The following is a 20504-nucleotide window of genomic DNA, read 5'->3' on the forward strand; positions in this document are numbered from 1 at the left end:
GAAGCATAATGTTTCTCAAGGTTGGCCATTGATTCCAATTTAGCAAAGCAGACTGTTGTCTTCTGTTTTTGCCAGGTATAGTCCATTGATGCATTTGAGGTTAATACAGTGATAGTAGCGAAATATTTGCTCTTGGTGTTTCACTCAATGTAGTGTTATGTGCTCAGTGTTTTTTTTAGTTGTTTATAGTATTGCAGTTTATCATAACATATAATGGTGGCTGAATAACTACGCATTTGCTGCACATGCAAACTAAAATCTATTATGTTGTGAGCTTCCATCTTAGTGTAGAGATAGTCTATTCACTACCCAGGCAGAGGTCACAGCAGTTGCTACAAGGGGTCTGGTTAAGTACCAGGAGGTAGTTTCACCAACTCTTGCGATGGTAATCATGTACACCACCATTGTGAGTCTTCAAATGACTACCCTAGGAAGGGTCATTGTTGCCATTCCAAAGGGTACCACTGACTACCAAGGGGTACTTGCATGGACCACTGAGGTAGTCACATCAACTCCTGCTTTGGGGATAATACATACACCTCAGTAGTTCTTGCGGGAGAGTCACCGGTACTGAGGGAGTCGACCACACTGTGTCTCCAAGAGAGTACGTGTTACCACCCAAAAGGTAGTTTAACCAACTCTTGCCATGGTAGTCATGTACACCTCCATTGTGAGTCTTCAGATGACTACCCTAGGAAGGGTCATTGTTGCCATTCCAAAGGGGTATCGCTGACTACCAAGGGGTACTTGCATGGACCACTGAGGTACTCGCATCAACTCCTGCTTTGGGAGTAATACATACACCTCAGTAGGTCTTGCGGGAGAGAGTCACCGGTACTATGAGGGAGTCGCCTGCACTGTATTTTAAAGAGAGTACGGGTTACCACCCAAAAGGTCATCATATGTGCGACGAGCAGATACACCCCGAAAAGAGTCGCTTGCGACTACCTTTTTTTTAAGAGTGTAGAATGTAACGGGAATGGTGCAGAGTACGTCGCGGTGATTTTGACGTCACCGCTTTCGTCACATGCACCGGGCTTCGAAATGGCAATTTAGGCCTAGTAGCACGATGTCCTAAAGCCGAGTTCACAGGCCTTGTCCCCGCGGTCTCGCGTATACGCGCGAGTCTATCTGAGAGGACACGATGCCGGCTAGACCAGTCGAACCTGCATGCCGGAGTTCCAAGGGTCCGCTGGCCGTTGGCTTGAAGATCCGTCAGGCGGCGCTGACGGCCATGGCTGCAGCGTACGTGACTGTGGCATGTTCTGCCACCAGGCGTTGGGCCACGGGTATAAAGGACTGGGGAAATCTGGTGGCGAACCGTACGTTCTGCGTAAACCGAATAGCATATTCCCTCGTTGAGTAAGTACGTATCAATAATTCACTGCATAATTAACGGCACCGATGGGCGTTGCAACATAGCCGCCTCATTTCCGGTTGCCTCTAGGTCGCGGCTACGTCGACCTTGTCAGAGCAGTTAGACACGTAGCTACGCCCACCGTCCATTTGTTCTGTTTGTTCCATGCGATCTATCGTTCTTACGCTACAGGAAACAAGCCTACCTGTAATCGTAGCCTATAAGGTGCAATAAGCCCCACTGACTCAATCCTGACTATCTGAAATAAACATCAACTTGATTACTGATTGGTTACAGCTCTCTTTACGATATGTGGATATTGCAGTGTAATGTCCTTTTTGGCACACCTTCACGTATGCCACATCGCTTATGCAGCGAAACAAGATGCACGACATTTTGCCATATACAGCAAGTGAATATAGCAGCCGAACTGTTTCTGCATTTTCCCGTATTTTCGTTAACAAGGAGCGCGTCTCGCGCATGCACCGATTTTCAAATTAATGTGAACACACCGCGGTAGCGCACTGTCTATGGAGTTCTGCTTAGCCCGACGTCTCGGGCTCGATTCCAAGCCATGGCAGCTGCATTTCAATGGAGGGAAAATGCAAAGACGCTCGTGTACTTTGATTTGGGTGCACGTTAAGGATAGGTTGCCAAAGTGTGGAGCTCTCCGCTGCGGCATCATTCATAACCAACTGTGCACTTCTGGCACGTTAACCAGCCCAATTTAATTATTAATTCGAAAGCAATATGTGGGTTATGAAGCGGAAAATCCGGTGGCATGGCCGGAGATGGTACAAAAAGTCACGTGGTCCTAGTCAATCAACGGGAGGCGCGCGCCGTGTGGGCCGCTGGTTTCCTTGATGCACCACCAGATGGCGCGCACCTCCGGCATGCGAGAGCGGCAGCGCCGGCCACGCGGGTGAATGAAAAAAAAAAGAACCAGAAAGCTTGCCTTCGAGCATAGCGTTCGCCGCGAGTATTTCCCGGTAAAGATTACGGTTGCATAAGCTGCAGTTGCCGGGAAGCGGCAAATGTGCGGCCGGTTTATACAAAGCGCCGCGCGCCGCGGTGCTGCCTGTCAGTGTGGTGAGTTCTGTCGTGTGGTCCGATGGATGAAGCTTCGTCTTCTCAGTCAGTAGCTGCGCCCGGCTCCTTTGGACGTCCACGCAAGTACTCGAATGAGGCCGAGCCGTCATCGGAGAGACGTAGCAATGCGTTCGCATTCATCCACGTAGGGATACCTAAGGGCACTTGATTTTTTTTTTTAAATCAGGGTCTCCAACAGCAGCTGAACCAAGAACCGATAAAGAAGGTTAGCTTTTTTTTTTTCTCGAACTGAAACTGCACCGGAAGCTTACAATATGTTTTCACTCCGGAGTGAAACCGAAATGAAGTAATAACGGTTTTCAGTTCAGGTTGGCCAGCTTTTCCGGGGCTTTTAATCCATACCTTGCCTGCACTTGTGACTCAAATATGCTATCTCCAATTGTAAGTACGCACCATCTCCCAGTGATTTTTTTTTTTAAAGTAGCAGCACCGTTACTACGGTTTTCATCGTATATACTGCGATAAGGGGCAGACTATATAGGCATTTTGGTAACGCGACAGTATTTGAATAGCGTCCGACGCGTGGACTCGCCAAACTGGGACGCACGCAAAGTACCTGAGGCAGTGGAGCACGTACACTTGTTGCTTGTATGACTGGAGGGCAGGTATTGATCTCCTTCATACGTTGCGACCACACTCGCACCAATAATACCGATACCACCATGTGGTTTTTGTCGTTGTGTTAGACTGCAATATCTTCTGGATCAGCCCACGAGGACGGTTATCGCGGTTAATTCCCCAAAAAGCCAAAATCTTTTAATGGCGCGCTGGGCGTGCGGACGTAACGCGGTACGCAAGCGTTGATGGGAGAGGGAAAGAGAACAACGTTCGGCGGTGTGTAAGCGGCGGTCGCGCGTGTTGGGTTGCGTGTATGCATAATATAGTTGGAGAAGCGGGATCGGCGATGCTGCAACGGTGGAACTGTAACACTATATTGACTGAACGTGTGACGAATTTCTTTCCCCCATGGTGCGACCAATGGGGATCTTAAACCGAGTGAACCTAGCGCGTCTAAAAAAATATGCCAACGTTATAGCATTGGAGGTAAGGCTTTCAATAATGGGACAAAACGCGCACACTTACCGAGTCCAAAACTGAAAAGGTCAACAGCGTACACTCACGTGGGAAACGGCGGTGACCCTCCAGCGAGTATCGGCGAGTGTACGGGACAGAGCGGGTGCGGAGGCATCGGCCGCGCGAACTGCGGCCCCTGCTGCTCGCCCAGCGCCGCACCTGCGGGTCTCCTCGTCTCCGTGTACCGGTAATGGCGCACCGTCGCCCGCGGTGGTGCTGCGCTTGTCGTGGCGGTGACGCTGAAGTGCACCGGGGCCCGCGCGGCAGACGATGCCCGTGCCGGCGGGGCGGGTGGCGCCGGTGCCGGCGCTGTGGATGACGCCTTCGCTGGCGGACCCCCGTCAACGGCCTGCGAGATCGAACGGCGACCGCCGCCGCCACCCCCCAGCAACTCGACCGCCTCCGACGTAGCAGTTTCTTCGACGCACACGGAAGTACGGCGCTTGTCACCGTCCTTGGTGGTCTTTTTGCGGTAGGTCCTCTTGATCACGTTCTTGCCGTTCAAGACCTTCGAGTCCTTCGATTCCTGGTCCTTCTTGTCTCCTGCGTGCGTTTAACGGGAAGAAGATACCTGGAGTGCGCTGAAAGCTCACTATCGGATTCCCTGCGCTCTATGTGCGCGCTATGTGATTGAGGACACAAAAAAAATGTGAAGGGAAAGGCACTAATGAAAACCCTGAGCTGTCAAATGCTTTGCGCGAAATTTGCTTTTCGCTGCCGCATTTCAAGCACATGCCTCAAATGACCCGTACAACGGCTCAATTCCTTCCCCACGCAATACACTGCACTTCGGCGGTCACATCCTTTCGACGTTTACATCCGTTAGGCCTCATGCGTTGTGCAGTGGACACGGAACTTATTCCACGGAAGCTTCGGGCATCGATGCAGTTCCTCGACGCTATTTGTGCACGGCGATTGAACCCCACATAGCCCGAAGACGATTTCACATCAAAGAAAATTAAAACACCTTATTCACATTTATCTCTGGCCATGTTGAGTATATCGGTTTGAAGAAAACAGTAAAATTATAATTGATTAAAAATTATTAGTATGGTAGTTAATTAGCAATCCATTCGGCGAACTATCCACAACTGTAAGCTCCTTCCAGCATATTCAAAACGCTAGTATGGGCTCTACATTGGTTTTCCAGCGCTTCAATAAGAGTTCTCAGGTATCAAATTCAGTGCACTGAAAATGACACGTTGGGCTTTGTGGGGTTAAATACACTTCCGTCTGTTCTCTCGCACCATCACGGTGCTCTTTAGCTGCCTGGCGATCGGTATAATCCAATGCGAAGGAACCAGGTCAGAAGTTAGACAAATGCATCGCTCTGGAGCTCGGCGCGAGTTGGACATCACCGCATTCGGTGTAGGCGACAGAGCCGCCTCATGCGGACACCTGCGCGCTACAGCTCTGCCCTCCGAGTTTCGCTTCCTCGTTGCCTTAATGTGCATTACGTCAGCGTCACCGCGCGCGCCACTCACACCCAGATAATGGTGCTCGTCGGGTCAAGAAAACTACCCGCGACCCCGATTTCCTAGCGTAAAGCATTTTCGCGCAGTTGCTTTCCAGGTCGTGCAATGATAACCCCGTTAAGATACACGCGCAGAAAATTCCGCGCATCGTACACTACACGCATGTCACGCAAAAAAAAAAGGAAGGAAAGAAAAACACAGGCAAATGCCATTGACCCAAATTACATTAACCGCTTACGCATCATTCACTGGCGAAATAACGTCATGTTGAAGCCTCATATTCTCGCTCTTGGCATGAAGGGAGATCCAAATACGACGATACTAAAAAAAATCGTACAAGCTTTGCTTTACGCAAATACGCAAGGAAATGTGTACTCGAGAGAACGATCAGGCTTTCTTTCAGAAACACGTTTTAGATGCGTCTCGGGGCGATGAGATAATACTAATGGCACTCAAGTCAATAGTAAAGTGGGCGACAAGGACACAGTCCATCTACCATTACTTCAGTGAAGAATCGGATTGCAGCAACTGAAGTTGCAGCAACGATAACGAAATTTGGGGCCACAAAACTATAGGCGCAACTTCTCACGTGCAGTTCAGCAGGGATCTTGGGCAACACAAAAAGAAAACAGAAATTGAACGCCACACTTCATTGACTGGCCGCGTTCTTTCCCTGTTGTGCAAGTTGTGCTGAATACTTAGGGCATATTAGGGTACTATAGCGCAATTGAGAAGAGAGTCCGACATCGTGAACGTATTCAGTTTATTTATCGAACGGATTGGCGAATCGTACGAAAGAAACCGTTTCATAATAGCTGCGATAAACACGTTTTCACTCACGCGCCACTGAGCTTGTCGCCGCGGCGCCTTCGCCGTCTCCTGGCACCGCAGGCGTCTCGGCAGCCTTTTGAACTGTGCAGTAGTTCACTCTGTAGTCGCCGTAGGCTGCGCAGGGAGCGAAGTCAAAGTTGCCCTCGTGGACGTTCTGCTCGCATAGACTGCACACCGGAGACGGGTAGACTTGCACGGGCTCCAGAGGGGGCACCGTTTCGGCCGATTTGTCTCCGTCAGTCCGACGGTCCTTTTCGTCCCGGTGTCGTCGTCCATCGGCCTTGCCCGTCTTCTTGATCTTCGTCTTACCAGACTTGGCGCCATCGCCGACATCTTTGTCTCCGCCCTTGGGGCTTGGCTGGGCCGCGCGCTTCTTTGCGGCGGCTCCCTTAGCGCCCTTTTGCGCCCCTATAGAACCACGTCGGCTGCTTCGCCGGCTGCCACGACGTTTGTTGCCTTCCGAGCCCAACTTTGCAGACGGGGAGGACGGCGACATCGAGCTGTCTGTCGAGCTGCGGTAGTTCTTGCTCTGCCGACGCCGGCGCGTCTTCATAGCAGAGCTGATCCAACCAGCGGACGTGCGCTTGCGCTCCACCTTCTCGATGATGCGGTCCGCATCCCTCGCGATGGCCTCCACGTCGAAAGGGGTGAGCGCTGTCAGCGCCTCCGGCTCGAACAGCTTCTCGCCCTTGATCATGCGGTCGATCATGTCGTAGTCGCTCTTGTTCTCGAAGTTCACGTCGCGGAAGAGCTTCTCGATGACCGGGTCCTCCACGACTGGCGGTGACCCCATGGAACTCTCGGCGAAGTCTTCCTCCTCGTTGCAACAGAAGCTCCCGATTGCGGCCGACCACGGGCTACAGCGCCGATCAGCGCCACGGAGAGACGGCAATGAAACACTGCGACCGGCCATTGTCTACTGTTGCCGAGCAGGTTCGTGAGAAAGTAGGCCCGACGCTTTCCTCTTCGAGCTCCTTGGGCGTACCCCGTAGTGTTCTCGCGGACAAGGCAGATCGCAGCTCGGACGCTTCTCGAAAGCCGGTACAAAGAGGAATCGAGCGATCCTTCGCCGATGCTCGAGCACGCTCGCGATGTGCCGGGGCATGCGCGCGTGGGCTGCAGTCAGCTTCGGTTTCTTTTGCAGAACACCACCGTCACGTTTTTGGTGCCTTAATGAACATGAATTATTGAAGAACAGTAGGGCAAGAAAGCTAGTTGGCCGCAAAGCAATTTTTCCATTTATTTGTTTTTTCTTTCTTGCTGTGTTTTTTTTCTACCGCCCGCTTCTTGGCTTGCGTTACCCGTAGTTTGTACGTGCCGTTGTTGTAGGAAAACAACGGTCCCTTTGTGAAACAGGGAGAGAAAACGATTATTTTGTTTAACGCTTTGTCGAATACATCACAGGCTGTCATATATTTCCGTGGCAGCTGTACAGTAAGAATGCAATTCATGAAATGCGGTAGCAGCCGCAGAATCAGGGACTTAGTAGCTGTCTCGTCTAGCCAAAGTGGGTAAACGCACAATTTATGTTTATGGTACCATCCCCATTACGTCGGTTTTGCTGCAGCAGCACTAGCAACTAGAAACGGCACCTGCTGTGTAAGGGCCTGTCGGTTAGGCCATTGTCCTCACGCCGCCTTGTCGTCGCTGTGTTGTAGTCGTAAGGTGATCTCTTCATCCTGATATGATGCCATGTGATATGATATGATATCAATCATTCAATCTTTATTTTTCATTCTGTCACAGAAAGATATTATATGTTTATTCGGACAATCATGTACAAATTTTCCAGGACGCTGGCCAAAGGGCAAATAAATGCCTGAAAAAAGCACCGGCTACACATAAATCCGACCAGCCTTCCGAACCCTATATGTATATTGTAACGTAGATTGAAGACGAGTCCTACAAAATATACGCTTCTCTTTAATGGCGGGCCAGAATAGGAGCGTGAAGCGTACGCGCTTCGTCGTCTTCCATGGCGCCGGCCACTGCGCGCGCCGTCCCGCTGTGCGGGAGCCCCACAGCATTGTGTCAATATATGCCTTTAATAACAGTTGCACTTGACGAAACTTTGTGTGACCTCGATGAACTGTTCACTGAAGTGCGGTGTTATATGAGTATATGCAAGACTTCGTAGTAGGAGACAGTGCAATTTCTCAGCCGGAGTCTTTACGCACCACCAAAAAATCTGGCGTCTGTCGGTACTTGTATACTTTGCAATCACTAATACTGCTTCGCCTTTCCGGAGAAATTGCAGGCTCTCCCTCTCTCTCTTCTTCTTTTTTTTTTTTACTGTGAGTACGACTGTAAGTGCTGCTGCGCATGACTGATGCTGATTCTGATTTTGAGCGAATCGGGCTTGGTCTCACTTCGGTTACTGAGTGAATTAAACAGGGTGTCCCAAATATCATGCGCTAAGTCTTTAAAAAGAGCAATTGCGCTACTCAAAGAAAACCTAGTGCATTTTGTTTCCAGTACAGTGGAGTAACCACCAGTAATTTCTTTGTAACTGAGATTCATTTAGGTAATTGTTAATAATTATCTAACTCGAGAAGTACTGTCCTAGTTTTCAAGGTGTCAATGAGACATTTGTAGGCATACCCCCAAATGGCATCTAACTGTGGTGTTTTCACGACCCACTAATTGCGTAATAATTTTTTCCGGCTGGTAAGAAAACCCCATGAAATTTTTAATGTAATTCCTATCTGGTAATTTCAAACCATTATGGCAGTTCCTGCAGTCAAACGTTAGCCTGCTCATACACCGGTTCTAATTCCGTGCTGGAAAAGAAAGTCGTGGTGTCGTCCGCATATGACGCTAAATGTGGTGTGTGGCACATTTACGATGACATTTAGACAAATAAGAAAAGCAAAGTGGCCCGAGAACTTACTGCTGAGGAACGCCACATTTTATATGGCCCATTCTAGATTTGAAGTCGCTAATGACAATGTACTGAACGCAATTTTCAGAGTAGCTTTTAACCAGATTTAAAGCGACACCTCTAATCCCACGTTAATACAGTTTTTCTAATATATCACGCTTTACCAACTCAAATGCTCTACAGAAATCGAGGAGCAAGCTTAAAGTGAATAATTTGGGCTCAAACGTGTCAAGGATTTTATCTTCTGTTTCAAATAAGGTCGTTTCAGTATATTTTTGTTTTTGAAAGCCATACTGGGGGTGCTTTGTTATGGCGCTGGTCGCTTGAAGAAACTTCGAAAACCGAGAATAAATGTCCTGCTGAAAAACTTTTGAGCATATCGGCAAAACTGAGATTGGCCGGTAATTTCTTAGGACGCTTTTGTCCGTTTCTTTAAAGATTGCTGTCATCCTTGCGATCTTTAGTCTATCGGGAAAGGTTCCAGATGCTAAGAAATAAGTTTAAGATGTAATGGTGGCCTACGATCGATATGTAAAATCGCTTTTATAGGTGATCCTTTATTTCATCTATACCACATGCGCTATCATCATTTATTTTGTGTTCTTCGCCCTGACATGTGACGAAGAAAAAAATCCCGCCTGCCAATGGCTCCCTCTTTAAGAAGCCTCGGCCCGATGCTGCAAACAGCACATGAAAGCCAAAAATAAAAAAGTCACCGCCCAAGCACTCCGTACAGATGTACCAGTGAATCTGAAACGTGCGGCCTCGGCGTTTATCACTGGGCTAATCCCGACGGTTCATTAAATGACGGCTCGGTAGGCTGCCGGATCCTCGGTACGCAGTTGCTGCTTGCGCTCGGCTGCACGAGCCTGTTCTTGTGACTGGGATGCAGCATCGGCACCACGTATACGAGCTCCTTCCCGGTTCTGCTCACAGCTTTCCTCATCGAAAGCTGCCTGCTCCTCGGGAGTACGTAACGCGTGGCCTGCTCCTTTCAGAGTCGGCGATGATAGTGATCTAAAGAAAGGAAGGACGCTTGATTCAGCAACCCATGATGGAGAACGGCGAAGCGTCGTCAGGGGATAGGGAGCGGGAAGTGAAAGATGATAGAGAAAGAGGGGGGATGTGGCCTAATAGACTCCGCAACGCGCGACAATCGCCAGTCAGTAAAGTGGCCAGTGTTGTAGTGGGCGCTTACAGGGTGTCTATTCCCAGTGGAGTTTACAAACTCCAGCAGGCTTCGCAGCGCAGGAGCCGGGGAGGCACCGGGAACAGCAAGTCAGTCTCTGTGGCCGCTGGAATGCCGTGGCCTCTGTAAGTGTTGATCACTATGGAGCGTTCCTGCGCCAAGGATTGGCAGGCACAGAGAAGGTGCTCCGGAGTATCGGGGTCCCCGCACCCCTTGCAGGCAGGTGACGTGGCGCAGCCCTTGGCGTACAGCCGGGCCGCGGTCCAGGTGCAGCGAGTCCGCAAGCGCAGGACCGTGTAACGGTCTCTTCTGGAGAGACCGTTCTCTGAAAGCGGCTTGGGGGCCCTGCCACTAGCCACTCGGGGTTACGGGTGAATGAAGGTCAGCAGGCACCGTAGCCGATTTGTCGTGTAGTCCGAAGCCGCTACCGCTCTGGTAAGCGGAACTACATCATGGTGGGTAGCTTTGGCGTAGGTATCCGCCTCTTCGTTACTGGCTACTCCGCGATGTGATGGCAGATATGTAAGGATATTTGGATTCCGGTGGTGGCTAGAGCCGTTAACTTTCGGAGTCGGAGAGAAACTGTTGTGCACGCGCTCGGCTGCGACGGACAGCAACGACGTCACTACTGGCGCAGCCAATCGCGCGCCGGTCTGTATGTCTTTTTTTTTTCGCGCATGCGCATGGGGTTGCGCCGGAGGAGTTTTCGGCGTACAGGCGACGAACGGGCGAGTCGGCTAGCTGTATACAGCTTCGCTGTAAAAATTCCTATAGGAACTATCTCAGGATGACTGCCGACGTTAATGCGATTAGCATAGAAACAACATATAGCGACACACCATATCGCAACTGCCAAAACGCGTCGTGTATAAAGCGTGTACTGCAGCCGAGCTCCTCTTTCGCGCTTCTCTCCGGACACGCTGCGCCCTCTAGCATCGCCGCCGCGAAGTTCCCAGCATGATGCGTGCCGGAATATATAGTCAGACAAGATTGTCTGAATATTGCCACGTACCTTTCAGGCTTGTCATCTGTGCCGGCGACGTTCGAATTACGAGTGTTGTCGCTCGTAAAAACTCGCGCGCAAATCTACCGCGATGCCAGCATCCTACCCTCGATGGGACCATCGTATCAGGCAGGACAACTAGCGCTGTCTCTCGCGATAGTTCAGCGCGTGTTCCTTGACAGCCTGTGCATACTGCCCACATATAGGCGATGCTCTCCTTTTTGTTGATCGCCACCAGTGCTCACACATGATGCTTTTGTTGGGCTGATTGCTTTTTGATTATGCGGGGCACGAGTCGGCCTCAGTAAATGTTTGTCTTGCCTCGAGCTCGTCTTCTGAGTTACCGGTGTCTAGCATCCCTCGTGGCACTAGATACGACGCGGGTTCTATTCTGCCTAGCGGCGAAAAATTTTTTAAAGATATTCCTGCCATTGAAGAGCAGCACATGCCCGGGGGCACGTACCGAGTAGGCCAAGTTTTTTACAAAGAGGTCAATTGAAGAAACGCACATAACCGGTCGCACATACGCAGTGACCCAAGTTGGCGTCAAGGAGGTTCACGGAACAAATTCACATAACCAGTAGCACATACGCAGTGACCCAAGTTGGTGTGGAAGAGGTTTATTGAAGAGTGGCACATTCCCAATGACACATATACCCCTACCCATAGTGGGGCTTTTGCCTCCGAGTCCGCGGTGGCAGGCGTAAGCACGAAGTTAGGCCGTTGGGAATTATCGACGGCGAGCGGGGCAGTCTGTTGAGGACACTACAACGTTGCGATGTTATCATTTCCACGCATGACATGTTTCGAGGGCAGTTCCCCGAAGCCAGCAGCAAGAGGTCCCGTCGGTGAACACGAAGGAGGTGTCGTGAAACGTGGGCTCCTTTCTTTTGGGTTTCTACTCTGGCATTCAGCTAAGAGAGACGTTTGATCCACCGTCTAGGAATCATGTTTAAGACAACTTGGACATTCTTTTCCTTGGAGCCTTTTCCTTGAAGACATTCTTTTCCTTGATCACTGTCACAAAGATTCTTACGCAACTGCTGAGAAACTCGTACTTGTTTTAAGACGAATACCTTTTTAAATAACGTCTTGATGATTTGTCCCTTTCGAGTCCTTCGATTCTTCCCCAAACGTTTCCGTTGCTTTCCACCTACAACTAAATGTCTCGCTAAATCTCCAAAACTGGCCATGCCGCCGGTGTCAGTAAAAGAAATTCAAACCAATCATTAAGAAAACGTTTCAAATCGCCGCCAGAGAGCCGTACAGCCTGTGGACGCGTCTACACCAATACTCACATAGCAGGTGGGCATACTTGCGATTTCACATTGCACATTTCACACCAGGTTAAAGTGTGAACTTTAGCCCGCCGATAACTTTGTTCAGCAGGTGAGCAACATCTAGCACTGGTAAATAATAGAAGCAACGTCAAGTCAAGCTGCTGCCTGTTATGCCACACCACATCAAATTTTATAGCCAAAGTACAAAATACAAACAGAATTTTCTGGTTTACGTAAGTACATCGTGGTTCCTCACCACCAAGACAGCCAGTAGCAAAATGAAAATAAGCATTAATTGTATACGAACTGAACATGAATGCGAAAGTTCACATACGAACAATTCGACCAAGCGCGATTGTCATTAAGCACAACTTCAGCACAACATTAAGCAAACAATCAAGCAAAAGGTGTGCGAAGACACCACTTGACTAAACTGCAGTGCAGTATAGATTAGTCCTTAATTCCCTAAGATTTTCAGGTCTCGACAAATACAAGTAAGCTCCGAAGGGTAACAAATGTCGACGCACTATATACGTTGTGACGAATTTGATTTGACGCAAGTGCTCCGGTAGCGGTAAGTGTCCCCGTATATGTGACCAGTAAACACTCGCAGAAAGGAGGACACCACCGCTGGCATAAGTATATAGGCCCACCTGAACGGCGAAACCGCAACATTCGCCTAGGCGTACTTCAGCGAGCAACACCACGCAGCCCTAAAGGCTCCGTCTTCTGGCGGCCGCATCGTCCTCGCCGGGGGCAGGGCGCCCAGCTATCATCCAAGCGCTCCCGGGAAACGACAGCATGGGTGCGTCCTCACCGGCGACGTCGGCTGGCGCGCCAGAGTCCTTTCTACCACCGAATGATTTCGCCCGGACCCGAGCGAGCCGTCTGTACCAGCTCGCCCCGCCGGGTACCACGGTCGAGTTCCAGCGCATGACGTCGCAGCGCGATCGTTCGGGCACCACCATAAGTTGTCGTTGTCCCTCTGCTGCCGACGTGGCGTACGCGTCGCCGCATCGAAAAGCATGGGCGAATTGAGGCAGGTGTCGCAACGGCAAGTTAACACGGTACTCGGCGGGCAAGCGTCCCCGTGTGCGAAACTGCATCGCCTGGAAGGTCTCGTCAGTGGAATCGCAGTTGTCCAGCGCGTAGTACATGAAGAACAGCTGCTCGGAAGAAACGTGGCTCAAAGACTGCAGCCTGAAGTCCATCCGCTGGTGGTGCTTGGCGTGCAACAGCTCCTGCGTGCAGTGCATCGGACAGTTAGGGTGCGATCTTGTACGCGTTCCAAAATAGAACAGAGGCCGTTCGTTCCACCGAGCCAAATGCGATTCGTCAATTTGAACCGTGCCGAACGCCATGACGTCAATTGTGACGTGATATCTGCTGTCAATCATTCCGTGTCGTCTGCTATCGGGCGAACGGAACGGAACGTACCGCCTATTTCGTGACGTAAAGAGCGAACCGCATCCGTTCTATTTTAGAACGCGTACAAGTTCGCACCCTAATTAGTGTCTAGACTTCTTTTTTTTACCCGCAGTAGTGGCGTATAGTGGCTTTGGCGTTGCGCTACTAAGCCCAAGGGCGTGGGATCGAATCCTGGCAGCGGCGGCTGCATTTCGGTGGAGGTGAAATGCAATAACGCCCGAGTATCCTGCATTGGGTGCACGGTAAAGAACGCCAGGTGGTCAAACTTAATCTGGAGTGCCCCACTACGGCGTGTCTCGTAATCATATCGTGCTTTGGAACCTAAAACCCCAGAATTAATTTTTTTTATTTTACACCTTCATTTTTTAAAGAACTACAGACGTAAATTCCCATTCTTAGACGGGACCAGGCCTCCGACACTTTTCTATACAGCACTTCGCTAGGAACCTTCCATTTCAATGTCAGAATTTTGCTTAATATGCCGTATTAAGCTAAACTCCAAAAATTGTTAGGCCGATATGGTAAGCTGCTTTTAGTTACGCAGTAGAGACCAGTATTAGACAGCCTCTCGCTTCACGTTTGCGTCTGGCAGCGTCACAAAGACGGAATAAGAAAATATGAGAGCGAGAGTGGAATGGATGCTTACTGAAGAAATAATCGCGCTATTATAGTCTCGTATAGTAACGCATACTTAACTGAGTTGTGATTAGCAACGTACTAAACAACGCTGATTGACTACTGATTGCGCCTAGACGTAAAATTCACGCGTTTGAACTTCACGCTGGTTGTGATGGCTTACAAACGATGCCAGAGAACGCGAAGGGCAAAGAACATCCGCAAGGCAATCATCACGAGGCGCTCACGAAGCGCCTTGGGGTTGTCGAGGCGCTTCGGCAATTACGAGGGCGAATCAGGAAGTCTTTGCTTTGCCACGATCGTATTTTTTTAGCAATAAAAGCCGCTGCAAATGTGAAGTCAACATATCCATTTCCAGCGGTGGACCTTTCTTGAACCGGCCAGGCCTTATCTGCTAGTAGTCCCGCGGCACGGCGCTACTGTTAGTTGTTGAAGATGGCGGTTGTCCTTCACACGTCCACGGCGTATGAGCAACGAAGTGTGATTCGTTTTCCGTGGAGCAAGGGACGAACACCCATCGAAATTCACAGGGAAATGCAGCCCACGTATGGGAAAAGGTGTCTCGCTTTGAGAAGTGGAAGGTGCTGGTGTTGTGAGTTCGCAAAAGGCCGATGAAGCCAAGACAGCAGTCCGCTGATGGTTCCACAGTCAGCCGGATGAATTAAACTACAGGGGCATCTCAAATTCAGTGCTGCGATGAGTCAAATGTTTGAACCGGTGTGGGAACTATGTAGCAAAATAGTGTAAGGTACGTAGAATAGTACGTTATATAGTGTAATTACCTGTATGTACCTTATTTTGGTTAATGAATACTAGGGGCAACGACTTTGATTCACCCTCATACTTGAGATCGTCTTAGCGCCTTGTTCTCGCTCGTGTTCTCTGCTAACCCCTTTGCAAACCACAATGAGTTAACAAGCTCTCAACGCGGTTTGACTATAGTTATGACATCGTTTCAGTAATGACATGCCACGAATGCTTTCGCTAGATTCACGAGGCGAACCTGAGTCTACGGATTAGCATCACGTGGCTCAATTGGCACAGAGGAACTGTTCGTTGAAGTTAGGCCGTGCGTGTCACGCTCGCCAGCGCATTAAATCACTGATTTGGAGTGTCATGTGAATCCAGCTGCAGGGGGCACTCAGGATCGTCGTTGAACCCCACGAGGAGAGGTGCTTCGCCCTTCTGAAACTTCGTATAGAGGCGAGATGAAAGGAATCGAAAGTTTGCGATAGGATTATTTTAAAATGCGTTGAAGAAAACAACGTCTTAAAGATGCTCCAGGCGTTGTAACAATGACAATATTGGGCCTCAAGTCATGGCAATCTTGGTGTTCTCTGTTTGGGGAAGTCTCGTGTTCCCAAAAACTTTTTACGCTTTCTGTTCGTACCAGCCGGTCAGTAGCGATGTTAGCGAAGGCGGCCGGCCAATGGCAAACATAAATTACTAGTGTAAACAAAGTTTGTGACCTTGTGAATTCAGAATGAGGTTCAAATAACTTAGGTTGTTTTTTTATTGCAATTTTAGGGTAACCGCAGCAGCAACCACTTAATTAAGCTCCCTGTAGAGCAAATACATCTCCCATTGCGACTCAAATACGTCTGTTCTTCAACAGAACTCGCATTCTCTCTCAAATTGCTTAACATCATAACTCCATCTAATTAAGCTACTTTAATCGATTGCATTTTACTTCCCTTAACAGGCATTATGTAACTCTAACACGTCACCGTGTTTATCGATTCTAAGTAATGCACTAGCTTTTCCAGCTTCACTGCATCGTCGTAATCTGAACTCAAATATATCCTATTTGACTTTTAGCCTAATTAACACTGAAAACATTATAATTTTCATTTCCATCGGTTGTTGCACAGCCTTTTATGTTTCTTCAAGCTTCTTCGTTTGTCTCCAAGTATCGACCGTATAAATTTTCACAGGCTTTATGATCATATGTCTTTCACAGAGGTCGGTAAAATACCGTTCGAGCCCACAGATTGTATACAGTCCGATCCAGTTTAGATCGCGCGCACATGTCAGTTGCCTAATTTACAAAGCTCATTGTCCGTCACACTTGTTTGACCCTGGCCATATTAACATGTCCAACACCGCATTTGACTAATGCATCTGGTAGCGGACTGATTGTAGAGCGGAATCTTCGCACGGCACGCTTGATTATCTGACAGTGCGAGCGACTGCCAGATTTGGGGAATGTGAAAATGTAGGAAGTTCTAATAGCGGAGACATCGAAGATGATGGAATTCCGCTCACGTGAAGCGAGACATTTTTCGATTGCGTGTACGTTTCATTGGTCAGGTCAGCCCGTGTCACAAATCGCAGCGCTCAAAAGCCTCTTTCGGGTCGCATCGAGTTAACGAAGCGAAGTAGCTTTCTTTCTCTTTGGGGGGGGGGGGGGGGAGGGAATGGGGTTATCTGTTCTTCCGTGAGAGCGAAACCACCTAGAAATGCCAAGTGCTGATTATGGCCGCCGTATAGCAGTTAAGCTGTTTGCCTTAACGAGGCGTTCGCGGCACCCGCGACAGGAAAGGCGTCTTACACGCACTGCACCCTCCCTTCTGCACCCCCCTCCCCCTCAGGGCCCCGCGTGCCAAGAAACGCGGTGAACGCGCGCGTGACCCCACAACACTCACTTTAAAGGCGCTGTAAGCAAGAGCCAGCGCCGCGGTCTGTGCCAACAACGGGTAGCGATCCTCGGCAGTCACTCGGATCACAGGAACCCAAGATGGGAACGACAAGCTCGACACAATCCGAAAGTCGGAAGCAAGGCATTCGAGAAGCCGGCCCAGGCTGCGACGCGACGGAGCGTTCAGAACCCACGGCGCTTCCGAGTCCGGCAGGTTGCTGTCCCACTGCTCGTACGCGACTGGCAGCAGCCCCTCGTAGTACCGCACTGCCGTGCGCGCGGCGTGGAAGGCGAGCAGCTGGCCCTTCGCCGCCGCAGAGCTGTTAATCAAGCCCACTGGAACGTACACAGCCTGGAGAGCATCGCTGTACCTGCGCGAAGCGTGCGGACCGGCGGCCTCAAGCGACGTGAAAATTACAGGATGACGTATTTAAGAGCTTTAAAACAGCGCAAACGCATATACGTATACGTATACGTATGCCGAAGGGTGCCATGTCGTGCCTTAAGTCTTCCCTCACCAGATCCTGCATTCACAAAATGAGCGCCAGTTTGAATGCGCAGGTCCGGCGCCTATTAGAAGCAGGTTATACTAGTGCAGCGGTGGCCACTGTGGCTGAGCGCTTAAAGAAGTCGGTTTCGAGAGGGACGGACGTGATTACAGAAAACAGTAATAGCAAAAAAAGAGTAGTGGCTATTCCGTATATTCATTCAGTCTCGCACAGGCTTAAGAAAGTTGCTAGTAGATATGATGTTAATGTTGCTTTCACTGCTCCCAATAAGCTAGGTAAGATATGCGCTGCCGTGCAGAATAAAGAGGAGCGGGTAAAAGGCAAAAAACGAACAGATATTTGTCCAGTAAAGCACAATAAGAACAACAGTTTTACTGACTGTCGTATGGGTGTGGTTTATAAAATTCCCCTTAGCTGTGGCCAGTTCTACGTAGGGCAAACGGGATGGTGTATCTATCAGAGGCTAATGGAACATAAAAGGTCGTTAACCGGTGGATCGCCTTCAAATCTTTCGCTACATTGCCGAGATTGTAACTGCACGCCAGAGTTAGATGAATGCGCGATATTGTACAGGCATAAGAAGGAAGATACGCGTCTTATGGTGGAGGCATGGCACATCTATAATGGTGGAAGTGCGTGCGTGAGTCAGCCTTCGACTACTTTACATAAGGAAGAGATTAAGTGCCTTAACAGTTATCTCTCACGTAGACCGGCACGTGTACCCGATTGACACGTGGTGTTACCATTCCTGAGCATGCGCAGATTAGTTTTGTGTCTTCTTTTTTTCGCCTCAGTGCTCCCTTCAGTTGATAGTCGGCGTTCGTGTTGTCCACTTCTCTACTCTTGTGTCCTGTCTGCACGCCTCACTTTTATTTGCATAATGAATCCTTACCAACTAGCTCAGCTTTCTGTCGTTCTATTCAGTCCACAACAGCGTAACATTGGGCTAGGTGATCAGTAGAAATGAACGCGTCTTTCTTTATTATTATTTCCATTGTTCTCCGTTTGTTTCCTCTATGCCGTGCATGTCGCGCCCAGCATGTTCCTTTCTGAGTATTTAATCTACGCTTAGAAACAAAAAGCAAGCATTTGCTCGTTAACGTTGTATTTCAACAAAGGAAGTATAACTTATGCTACCGAATAAAGAGCAATCATTGGTTCTCAGCCGCCTCTCCCTGCTCAGATTTCTACGGCGGGGGTACAAAAGAAAGAAGTACCCAAATTACCCCCACGGCACCCACTACACTCTGGCATTCGCTGTGACTTCGCTACTGAGAAAGGTACCCGTCTCTTGCGCAGATTCGCTGCGTGGCATTCCTGCCCTAGACACCGAACTACTGGACTTCAGTCTGCGAACATTACGTAGTCATAGGTGCGCAGTTGTATCGCATTGGTGGGTGTTGGCGCCGACAGGTGGGGTTAAGTTTAAAGGTGCCCTCAGTAAGTCGCACTGTAAATTTCGGTTACACACTGGAAATTACCAGGCGCACCCTAGGCAGGTGTTTTACCAAGTAATTTTTCAAATTGGTTCATTATTAGAGGAGATAAAAAATTGGAATGTCAAGTCGTCATGCGGCCAGTAGTCGAGCTTCACTGCCAATGTGCATGTTCTCTTCTGGCTCTACTATAGCGTCCGCAAGCGACTTTTCTTGCATGCTTTCTCCCATATACCGAACTCGAGGAATCACGTCATGTTCACTTGATCAGCATCGCCTGCCGAATTCAGAAGCACAGAAGCCCGATACTGCAACCATTACACCGCGGGCGCTTTTCGCCCACAATGGCGTGCCTCATAATCAGGTCGTAGTTCCGGCATGTAACACCCCGGAAAATATTTAAAATGAGCGAACGCGTACGTTATCATACGTCAAATAGTGGGCCTTTCCCTAAAGTAGTGCAGTCTAACAAATGTAAGCCGATCCAAAACACGGTGCGGTTTGATAACGTGTGCCGATCCCGAAGATAGTGCAATCTTAAATTTTAAGAGTTCGACGCTCCTCTTACTCGCCTCACGCGGGGGTGACGGGATAGAGTTACAAGCTCCGTCCGTGTGTCACCCCCAACTCGTTCAGTAATACTCTGTCTTTCATCGACTTCAACTAGAGGCTAAATCGCCTTTCGACCTTTTTTCTCGTATTCTCTTTTCTGCACGCTGCACTAGCAGTCGCGGCAACGTTCGCGCCGCACTGAAATATTTACTAAGTCACGTGCCGTGGTCTGTGACATTGCAGGCAGTGCTTTTTACGTAGAGGCATTTGTGCGTGTGACCTTGACTATCTGGTTGGAAGGGCGACTCCCTCGAGAGGAAGGGCGCGGCGCTGGCTTTTGTTTGAAAATTTCAGCTTTTCTCGCGCGTTGCATCGCTTCAATAATATGCAGGCAGGATCGTCACCGCGCGATCTGCATATCGCGCCTGTCCGTTTGCAATGTCCATACCTGGTGAGGTGTCCTTTTAATTCCCTTTAAGAGCACAGAACAGGAAACAACGCGCTGGTTTTCTTTCCTTTTTTTTTTTTGCATGCTGTTGCCAGTGCCACGACCATAAAGAATGGCGAGTCACAGGCTCTAAGGTCCCAATTGTCGAAACGACGAAAGGCTTTAGAACCACAATAAACGGGCGAACACAACGAGAATTACAAACAACAAGAGACGCTAAGCTAACGCGCTAGCACTAACCTGCTGTGCATGTCGAAGACGTGCCCAGCATCGAGAGGCCTGGTTGGTTTGTTGATTTGGCGCAACCGTTCACGTTGGTACTCTCCTGCGGCGCGCACGAACGTCCGCAACGAGCTGCCTTCGTTCAGGGTCTTGAGCGGCCGATGCGTGCACAGGTTCCATGACGCTGCGTCGACGGCGCGCACAATGCGCACTCTCTCTAACTTATCGCCAATCATCTTGAGGCTTTGTTCGGTCATCCAAGCGACAAGGGGCAGGTGTCTGTAGAAGCTGTCCTCCAGTTCAAACAACCAAAGACGACCGGTCGCGGATATTCCCGCAGCGGCCTGCTGCATGGCCAGAGCTTTCCCGAGGCACGCCGGTTGTACTCTCTCCACAGCTCGCATACACAAAAGCCAGTTCATTTCCGCAGGTAGG

At 49.6% G+C, this 20504-nt stretch overlaps 1 protein-coding gene across 1 annotated transcript; it reads right to left on the reverse strand.

The window, feature by feature from the left end:
- Nucleotides 1-3584: 3584 nt before the first annotated feature.
- LOC142570452 (uncharacterized) lies at nt 3585-6880 on the reverse strand. The gene is made up of 2 exons (XM_075678837.1): nt 5857-6880; nt 3585-4084 (listed from the first exon to the last, which is right to left on the reverse strand). Exons 1-2 carry the CDS (start codon nt 6758-6760, stop codon nt 3585-3587), a joined length of 1404 nt encoding a protein of 467 aa, XP_075534952.1. The 5' UTR covers nt 6761-6880.
- Between the last annotated feature and the right edge of the window lie 13624 nt (nt 6881-20504).

This window comes from Dermacentor variabilis, chromosome 2 (assembly GCF_050947875.1).
Source record: "Dermacentor variabilis isolate Ectoservices chromosome 2, ASM5094787v1, whole genome shotgun sequence".
NCBI classification, from domain to species: domain Eukaryota; kingdom Metazoa; phylum Arthropoda; class Arachnida; order Ixodida; family Ixodidae; genus Dermacentor; species Dermacentor variabilis.